This window comes from Python bivittatus, unplaced genomic scaffold, assembly GCF_059951505.1.
Source record: "Python bivittatus isolate LINGU-HERP-01145 unplaced genomic scaffold, Pbiv_v1 ctg000610_np1212, whole genome shotgun sequence".
Classification (NCBI taxonomy): domain Eukaryota; kingdom Metazoa; phylum Chordata; class Lepidosauria; order Squamata; family Pythonidae; genus Python; species Python bivittatus.
The window spans coordinates 2,393,320-2,403,743 of record NW_028277088.1 but is presented as its reverse complement, the minus strand read 5'-3'; the positions used below and the strand labels follow the sequence as shown (position 1 = coordinate 2,403,743).

At 39.8% G+C, this 10,424-nt stretch overlaps 1 protein-coding gene across 1 annotated transcript; it reads right to left on the bottom strand.

Moving 5' to 3' along the window:
* Positions 1-7,546: 7,546 nt before the first annotated feature.
* On the bottom strand, positions 7,547-9,610 carry LOC148214550 (uncharacterized; the record flags this gene model as incomplete). Its single annotated transcript, XM_088150513.1, is given in 6 exon segments — positions 7,547-7,999; positions 8,001-8,398; positions 8,457-8,513; positions 8,675-9,049; positions 9,219-9,439; positions 9,573-9,610. Coding segments are annotated over 6 exon segments (1,479 nt in total), but the record flags the coding sequence as incomplete, so codon positions are not given.
* Between the last annotated feature and the right edge of the window lie 814 nt (positions 9,611-10,424).

Genomic DNA, 10,424 nt, shown 5'->3' with positions numbered 1-10,424 from the left:
TTCTGGCAGAGATTTCTGGGAGTTGAACCCACCAGACTAACTTTTTCAGCAAATAGTTTAAGGGTTCATAACCCAACTAGGTAACATGAGAAGTCACTTGGGAAGGTTATGAGGTCAACCACAATTCTTGCTTTTAGGGGCAAATTTTTGGATTGTTCCCTGACTCCATGCCTAGTGGTATAGTAGAATGACCTTGGCATCTGCTTTTGGTCCTTGAACCAAACTGATCTCTGTTCCTGCTTGACAATTCAGTTCTTCCCTCTGGCTGTTCATGCTTCGTCTTGAACCTCCCACCACCTTTTTCTGGAGTTCCTGGTTGCTCTTGGGGAAGTCATAATCCAGTGTGAGGGATCTTCTGAAGTGAACCTTCTCATCTAAGAAGTTGAGGGACATACAAAACTCTCTGAGAAACACCACTAAGAATTTGGATCGATTTTAAGTCCCAGGCGTCAAAATATCTCAATGTCTTCTTGGAAGGAAGACATCATTTTCAGCTCATAAGCAGAATTCTGCAAGAATGATGGATTTCACATTTTTGTTTTGTTTTTTGAATGGCCCTGCTTTGCTGTGCTTTCTTTTCCAACATCCACTTTGTGAGGAACAGTTGGGCAAAGGCTGAAAGTCTCTCTCCTAACGTAGGCTGTTGAATGAGATGGCCTTCTTACTCCACACCAAGAGTTCAGTGGAGTTCATTTCCTTCCGACCAGGTCATGCTTTAGTAACCACACAGCCGAGCGCTTACTACAACCTCCTTAGCCCGACATTTCCCAATTTTGCCCAAGTTTTGTGAAACGATCTCAAAACGTAAACACGTTGCTAATGAGGGTTAATAAACTGTTGAAAGCCATTGCCTGTTGTGTCATCTGCTAATGGTCAACATCTGGTTCTTTCCTCCTAAAAATATAAAGAACATGAAAGAAAAGTGCAGAAGAAGTAAGAGCTAATGTGAAATTCTGGATGGAAGGATGGATGTGAAGTCAGAAACCTGTGTAGGTGTATGTGTGTGTGTTGGAGGGGCAAGGAGGTAGTTTTAAAACTGTCCTCATTTGTAAGGCCAGAAGGAGAGGGGTGGAGAATCTTATTTGGAATGGGAATCTTCTGGCCCTGCCACCACCCAACTTCTGATGAAAAGAGAGAAATTGTCCTTCAAACATTTGCGTTTCTCCAAAGTTTCCTTTTTAAAAGAAAAACTGGAAAAAGGAGGGGGAGAAGAAGAATCAAAACATTTAACAGGAGAGTCCATGTCATATATTTTTTAAAAAATGTATTTTAAAAAATTATGGTAGTCTTATGGCCTGTTTTCCTTGCATTAATTTTGATTTGGGTGATTTTATTGTGTTAGGAATCTCCTGGAACATAGAGGAGGAAGTAACAGTGGGGGTGCTAAAGTATTAATATCATTTCAGACTGGACCAAAGAGGGTTCAAGGACCAAATAAGTACAAAAATCATCTAGCAATCACCGAGGGGTGCTTCAGTATGGAAGAGATTTTTCCATTTTTGCTGACGTGTATCCATGGGGAACAATGCTGAGATGTCCATCTTCATTTCTGAAGGCATCTCTCATAGCCTAGAGAAGCTATTTTCAGTGCTTAGAGCTCTCCCCACTTTTCAGACCTAATATAGGAAGAATATAAGACATCTCTGTCTAGTTCTGAGATGGATCTCTCTGACTCCATCACGGCCTCCCAAAGGTATTGTTAACTTCCACTTTGGTAGCATGATATGATTTCTTTTCATACACCTATGGGAAATTCTCCACCCTGCACATGTTCTGTTACACCATTGCATGTGTCAGACATGTTGACAGCTGAAACCTGACCCAAACTCCTGAACAGCTGGACCCACTGCATGCACCATTTGGGCAACCTGAGATAAAACTACCTACAGCTGAAAGATTCCCCCAGTCCACCAATGCTGTTGATACCCTCCAAATGACTGCAGACTTGGCAGGCCTCCAACGAAGGCCTGATTCCCCCTGGAGGAGACTTCCTGTTGAAATATCCAGGGGAAGGTCAGCATGAGCAAGCTGTCCATCTCTGAAGCCCTGGAAACTAGTAGGCCTCCTCCACTGATTCAAACGTGGGGCATGTATTTGTACAATGGCATGTTGAAGGACACAACCTGTATCTTAATTCCAGTTCAGGTCTGACTTCTTTTGTTCAGCTGCAAGATCAGACCTTGTCTCCATTTGAATCCAAGGTCCATTTGTATCCAAGAGAACTCCTAAAAATAAAAGCATTTTTGGAATAAAAATGAAGCAGGATAGAAAGAACATTGGTGCTTTTGAACTTTGGGGTTGGAGAGGATTCCTGAGAATACTGCGGACAGCCAAGAAAACAAATCAACGGATCAGTGAACAAATCAACCCAGAGTTCTCACTCAAGGCACAAATGACTAGGTTCAAATTATGCTACTTTGGACACATGTGAAGACCTAGTTCTCTGGAGAAAGTTCTAATGCTGGGAAAGGTGTTGGGGGTACTGTTGGAAGACCTGAAAGACCAGGTTGGAGACAGATCATCCTACAGAAAATCTATGTAGTTGCTAAGAGTTGACACCAAGTTGATGGTACACAATCAATCAATCAATCAATCAATCAATCAATCAATCAGTGCCAGATTGATCCCTTCAGATCAATCCCAGATCCCTTCAGAAGTCCATAGAGCTGGGAAAGGTGGAAAGAAAGAAAAGAAGAGAATGATCAGCAGCAAGGTGGATGGACTCAGTTACAGTGATGATGTTTGCACTGTTGGAAGGCCTGAAGGACCAGGCTGGGGACAGATCATCCTGGAGAAAACTCATCTATGTGGTTACTAAGAGTCAACAACAAATTGATGGCACATAATCAATCAGTGGAAATACCAATTAGAGTAGGTTAAAAAGGTAAATGAAAGTCCCAAATGCTGCTCCAGAATTAAGAATGCTGATTATTGCAACCTTCTTGGACCTCACCAAAGCATTTTGTAACTGGACATAGTGTTTCCAAGAGTGGCCAACAATGTGTCTCTAGAAATTCCAGAGGTAGGGCTTAAAGGAAGTAGCAATCTTCTGCCTCAATCTCCAGATTTTGGCTCAAAGCAAATTCTACCCAGAATCACGATAGAAGGAATTTTGAATATTTTGTTTTTAATGGATCCTAGGTAAGATGGACATTAGGGAGAATAAACATTTCTCCCCATACCCCACACTCCTGAAAATCTGTGGTGGGGATGGAATGAGATTGAACTAACTGTCTAAGCGTCATGAGATGGCCAAGGTCCTTTTTTTGCTCTTTTTCCTTTTAATTATGTAATGCTTATGATATGTTTATGGTGAACCACCTTAAAAAATATGGACTTTGCCCCAGCACTTTATGGAATGACCATGTGCATTCCTTGGCTTTGCTTTTCTCCTGTCTTGAAAAGCGAAGGAATGGATTCAACAACCTCTTTTCAACTCTCAGAGTAGTACCCAGGCAATTCTGATTTCCTTTATCCCTTTCTCTACTTTTCAGGAGAGATTTCATTACCAGGAAATATCTCCCCAGCTCCAATGCCTTTGTGGTGAATGGGCCTCATTCCACCCTTCTTTCAGCCTCTAAATTCCAAGGGCCCATTTGAATGTCGAATAATTCCCAGAGTTTATTTAAATCAGGGTGTGCAGACAAACAGGGTCTGTGGCTTTTGAGTGATGTACTCAGGACTGTATTGCAGGAAGTAGCCTGGTCCAGAATGATAAATAAGTGAGACTAGGCTATGGTTAGATATGGTCCATGCAATTACTCCCCAGTTATTTAGTAAACTTCTTCTATCACTGAAGAAATTAGAACTGGAGAAATCCACTTGAAGGTCTTGAGGTATGTGTGAGGATTCACAATCTAGACATCATGGGGGGGGGGTGGGGGTGGTAAAAGCTAGTTTGGAAGGCCTCAACCCATGAAGCTATGATTTGGATCTACAGTCCATCCATCCAGAAGGTTCCTGGGAAAGAAAGAGAATGCAAACAAGAAAGATGAATCCTAAACTAAAAGAAGAACTTAGACCATGGGATTTTCTCTGCCATTATCTACTTCAGCTCTGAACCCCCAAAGGCCGGCACAACACGGTACAACATCAAATGTTGCTTGCATGTCAGTGGTCAAATACCGTCGCATGTCAGAAAATATATGGGGTCTGTGGGGAACTGCACACATATATCACTGAATTCCAGATAATGGATTCCCAAAGGGAGGATATCGGGCTACTGAAGTTGATGGAACCCAAACCTTCTCCTGCTTTTTAAAAAATAAATTTTAATTATTGTGTATGGTGTTAATTACTGTATATAATAATTCATGTTCAAATACTAAAATTGGAATATATAATATAATAACATAACCTTCATAAGCATACCAAAAGAGGATAATTTATTACTATACTAAAACCACATAAAAATAACTAATAAATTACAAAATTAACACAAATATGTTCCATAATTTGCCATGGGTTATTAGGAAATGGATATTCTCAACTTAGCTCTTAAAAAAAAAACCAAAACCTTTAACCATATTAAAGAAAAATTGTCCTTACAGTTAATATTTCTAAATATCTAGCCAAAGCCAGTTTCCATACCTTCTGATACCACCAAATAATTTTTGTTTGTGACCTGGACTTTCCCTGGAGACAAGTCACCAGTTTTGACAACCAACCTGGAATTGGTCAGCGTGGTTCCCAAGGCAGCTGGAGATGACTCAATTTGGCTGTGGGTGAAACTCATTCAAGATGCCATAGTGTACATTTTGGCAGGTCTCCTGTTCTGCAGGATCCAGGACCAACATAAATTGGATGTGAAAATATTCTCGATCCCTAGGAAGGGTGTTGCTTTCCAAACAACCACAAGCTTGTATTTGGGACAGTAGCTCATGTGGACAAGGTCTCCTTCAAGAACAAGAACATAGAAGCAAATGTTATTCAAAGTTCTGCTCAGCTGTCCAAGCTAAACATGGTGGGACCAAGCCAACATGTAGATGGGAAACCTCCAAGGAAAAATTATTTGGAAGATGTATTTATCATTTTGGATCAACAGCAATATCAATAGCCACCATGGTGATGTTAAATCAAGAATCTTGTTGTAAGATATGGGTAATGTTATTAAATGAGCCCATTTGCTCTTGACATAAAGTCTGCTGTGGATTTATGAACCATCTCCTTAGTTCAATGACTCTTCCTGGATTGTCTTCATAAGAAGCTTTGGCATTCCTTGGAAGTGTCATAATGTTCCTCAATGAGACTCCACAGAAACTAAATATCCACAGCAACATAAAAGTTTGGGGCCTGTTCCAGAACTCAGTTATGTTGTCAGTATACTGGGAACATCTCTTGCAATATCTCCCAAATTCTTCTATGGAAGATAGAGCTTCACCTTGATAGTAGGAGAAGTGTGGAATTCAAAAAGGATCCCTAATTTAGCCTGTTGTGCTGCGCGTTACGAACTCCTGAGATTTAACAAACTGATTCTGGCAGAATAACCTCAATTGCATATCCCCTGTTTTAGGTATGTAGCTCAGAATATCTGGAACAATTTTTGGGGGCACAGGAAGTTGAATTCACATGGAGACCAGCATCACTTCTGACAAGGAAGGCATTGGAGCATTTATACTTCACGATCCTTTTTTGATCTATCTATGTGAGGTCAAAAACATTTGGAGCTATATAAAAGGCAACAGCACTGATTACTTGAATCCAAATCAAGAAAAGGAAATTAGTGATTCTTTTTTTCTCTTAAGACTCATGCAGACTGAACCAATCATTATTGTCCCATCATCTAAATCAGCGTTTCTCAACCTTAACAACTTTAAGATGTGTGGACTCCAACTCCCAGGATTCCCCAGCCAGCTTACTTCAACTCCCAAAATACTCCAGCCAACATATGTGGACTTCAGTTCCCAGAATTTCCCAGCCAGCATGCATGGTGGACTTCAATGCCCAGAATTCTGGGAAATTGAATGCTGGCTGGGGAATTCTGGGAGTTGAAGTCCATGCATGCTGGTGGGAGAATTTTGGGAGTTGAAGTCCATGTATGCTGGCTGGGGAATTCTGGGAGTTGAAAACCACCCATCTTAAAGTTGTCAAGGTTGAGAAACACTGGCCTAGGGAATGGTTCCTGCATATTTCTGTGAAGGTCATCCCCCTTACTCTCTACAGTCAGCATGTCTGTTTGATCATGAAGTTCATGAAGTACCTTATGTGCTTTTGACTTATATGACTCCAGTTATTCTAAAGTTGCATAGGATATTAGAAGTCATTTAGCCCAGCCTCTTCCTTAATGGAGGATCCACTTGAGCATCCTTGACAGATGACCATCAAGCCTTTCTCTGAAGACCTCCCCACTTCATGTAGCAGCCTGTTCCACTAGCTCATAGAGTCAGAAAGTTATTCCTGAAGTCTAGCCCAAACCCATTCCTTGTAGATCAAGCCCACTCATTCTGTTCCCGGGGCAATAAGGAATAACCCATTCCTTCTTCTGTGTTATAACCTTTCAGATATTTGGTCACTGCTATCACATCTCCCCTTAGCTGTCTTTTCTGTAGGGCAAGCCCCAAATCAATTTGGCTGAAGCTACAAGGAAATAGATATCAGGCTGTCACATGAAGTTATAGCCTCTCCTTCCCTGGAGGTTTTCAAACAAAAGCTGGAGTGCCATCTGGAGATGCCCTAGGGGGTCCTGGGCAGAGGTAGATCAACCTAGATGACCCCCAAGTTCCTTGCCAACTCTGGAATTCTGGTCTTAAATAAGGCAGCTTCCTCCATTCTTTACCTTAAGCAGCTGTGCCCGGGCCACCTGGAGAAGTGCCTGGTTGAGGAGAAGACCGCTCCAGAGGGCTGTTTGGGTGAAGGAGGAGAACAGGAAAGGAGCATCCAGGATCAGTCAAGAAGGATAATGAATAAGGAAGGTGATGGTGTTGCTTGGCTGCAGAGCTGTGTGAGGTCAGGCTGATGTCAGGTGGGCAGGTGGTTACTTTTTCCAGCTTAGCTCAAACTCTGGAGGCTGAAATGGTGTTTGCTTTCCCCCCACCCCCCTTGCTCCGAAAATGCCAGTGAGAAAAGGAGGGGGAGAATTCTCAACTTGGCATCATCGCACATACAGCTCCCTGTGACTCATTCAGGATGAAGAAGACTGGTGGCCTTCATCTCCCATAGGAAGAATTCAGTGTGAGGACTGTCCCAGGGATGGAGGCACAATACACTCACAACACACACACACACACACACACACACAAAGAAGTGTGTCTTTTCTTCAGCTAATCTACTAAACAGGCATTTCTGACATGACAGCGGGCAGGAATAAATGACTCCCAGGTACTTGAGAAACACAGGGGCATCAGTTTTCTATTTAATTAATCTCATGATGATTTTTAAAATCAAAACCAATTGAAAAAACAAAACACAAAAACCAACACCTCCTCCTCGGAGTTCCATAAATCTTTCACAAACAAATGTTCCTTGCTGGAAACCACACGGCAGGCAATACGGAATAGTGCTGACAAGATATCTCAGCAAAACGGTTGGACTGATTCATTCCATCCCTCTGTCGGTCTATCAGGATAGAAAACTGAAAGGGCTGAGTCATATTTCTGTTCAGTTTGGATTCTTATTGACGTGGGCCACCCAGAGTCATACATGCTGCGCTGGGTAGTCCTAGAGTATTGGGTATAGATCTATCAAAAAAAAGAGAGAGTGATGGATGGATAGATGGATGGATAGTTGAATACATGTATGGATAAACAGATAATGGATGAATGGATAGATATAGTTCTATAAAAAAGACTAGCGGATGGATGGATGGATGGATGGATGGATGGATGGATGGATAGATAGATAGATAGATAGATAGATAGATAGATAGATATAGATAGATAGATATAAAAAGACAGTAGTGAATGGATGGATGGATGGATGGATGGATGGATGGATGGATGGATGGATGGATAAACAGATAATGGATGGATGGATGGATAGATAGATAGATAGATGGATAGATAGATAGATAGATAGATATAAAAAAGACAGTAGTGAATGGACGGATGGATGGATGGGTGGATGGATGGATGGATGGATGGATGGATGGATGGATGGATGGATAGATATAAAAAGACAGTAGTGAATGGATAGATAGATAGATAGATAGATAGATAGATAGATAGATAGATATAAAAAGAGTAGTGAATGGATGGATGGATGGATGGATGGATGGATGGATGGATAGATAGATAGATAGATAGATAGATAGATAGATAGATAGATAGATATAAAAAGACAGTAGTGAATGGATGGATGGATGGATGGATGGATAGATAGATAGATAGATAGATAGATAGATAGATAGATAGATAGATAGATAGATATAAAAAGACAGTAGTGAATGGATGGATGGATGGATAGATAGATAGATAGATAGATAGATAGATAGATAGATAGATAGATAGATATAAAAAGACAGTAGTGAATGGATGGATGGATGGATGGATGGATGGATGGATGGATAGATAGACAGACAGACAGACAGACAGACAGACAGACAGACAGACAGATAGATAGATAGATAGATAGATAGATAGATATAAAAAGACAGTAGTGAATGGATAGATAGATAGATAGATAGATAGATAGATAGATAGATAGATAGATATAAAAAGACAGTAGTGAATGGATGGATGGATGGATGGATGGATGGATGGATGGATGGATGGATAAACAGATAATGGATGGATGGATGGATAGATAGATAGATAGATAGATAGATAGATATAAAAAAGACAGTAGTGAATGGATGGATGGATGGATGGATGGATGGATAGATAGATAGATAGATAGATAGATAGATAGATAGATAGATAGATAGATAGATAGATAGATATAAAAAGACAGTAGTGAATGGATGGATGGATGGATGGATGGATGGATGGATGGATAAACAGATAATGGATGGATGGATAGATAGATAGATAGATAGATAGATAGATATAAAAAAGACAGTAGTGAATGGATGGATGGATGGATGGATGGATGGATGGATGGATGGATGGATAGATAGATAGATAGATAGATAGATAGATAGATAGATAGATAGATAGATAGATAGATAGATAGATATAAAAAGACAGTTGTGGATGGATGGATAGATAGATAGATAGATAGATAGATAGATAGATAGATAGATAGATAGATAGATAGATAGATATAAAAAGACAGTAGTGAATGGATGGATGGATGGATGGATGGATGGATGGATGGATAGATAGATAGATAGATAGATAGATAGATAGATAGATAGATAGATAGATAGATAGATATAAAAAGACAGTAGTGAATGGATGGATGGATAGATAGATAGATAGATAGATAGATAGGTATAAAAAGAGTAGTGGATGGATGGATGGATGGATGGATGGATGGATGGATGGATGGATGGATAGATAGATAGATAGATAGATAGATAGATAGATAGATATAAAAAGACAGTTGTGGATGGATGGATAGATAGATAGATAGATAGATAGATAGATAGATAGATAGATAGATAGATAGATAGATATAAAAAGACAGTAGTGAATGGATGGATGGATGGATGGATGGATGGATGGATGGATGGATAGATAGATAGATAGATAGATAGATAGATAGATAGATAGATAGATAGATATAAAAAGACAGTAGTGAATGGATGGATGGATAGATAGATAGATAGATAGATAGATAGATAGATAGATATAAAAAGAGTAGTGAATGGATGGATGGATGGATGGATGGATGGATGGATGGATGGATGGATAGATAGACAGACAGACAGACAGACAGACAGACAGACAGACAGACAGATAGATAGATAGATAGATAGATAGATAGATAGATAGATATAAAAAGACAGTAGTGAATGGATGGATAGATAGATAGATAGATAGATAGATAGATAGATAGATAGATAGATAGATATAAAAAGACAGTAGTGAATGGATGGATGGATGGATGGATGGATGGATGGATGGATGGATGGATAAACAGATAATGGATGGATGGATAGATAGATAGATAGATAGATAGATAGATAGATAGATATAAAAAAGACAGTAGTGAATGGATGGATGGATGGATGGATGGATGGATGGATGGATGGATGGATGGATGGATAGATAGATAGATAGATAGATAGATAGATAGATAGATAGATATAAAAAGACAGTTGTGGATGGATGGATAGATAGATAGATAGATAGATAGATAGATAGATAGATAGATAGATAGATAGATAGATAGATATAAAAAGACAGTAGTGAATGGATGGATGGATGGATGGATGGATGGATGGATGGATGGATAGATAGATAGATAGATAGATATAAAAAGACAGTAGTGAATGGATGGATAGATAGATAGATAGATAGATAGATAGATAGATAGATAGATAG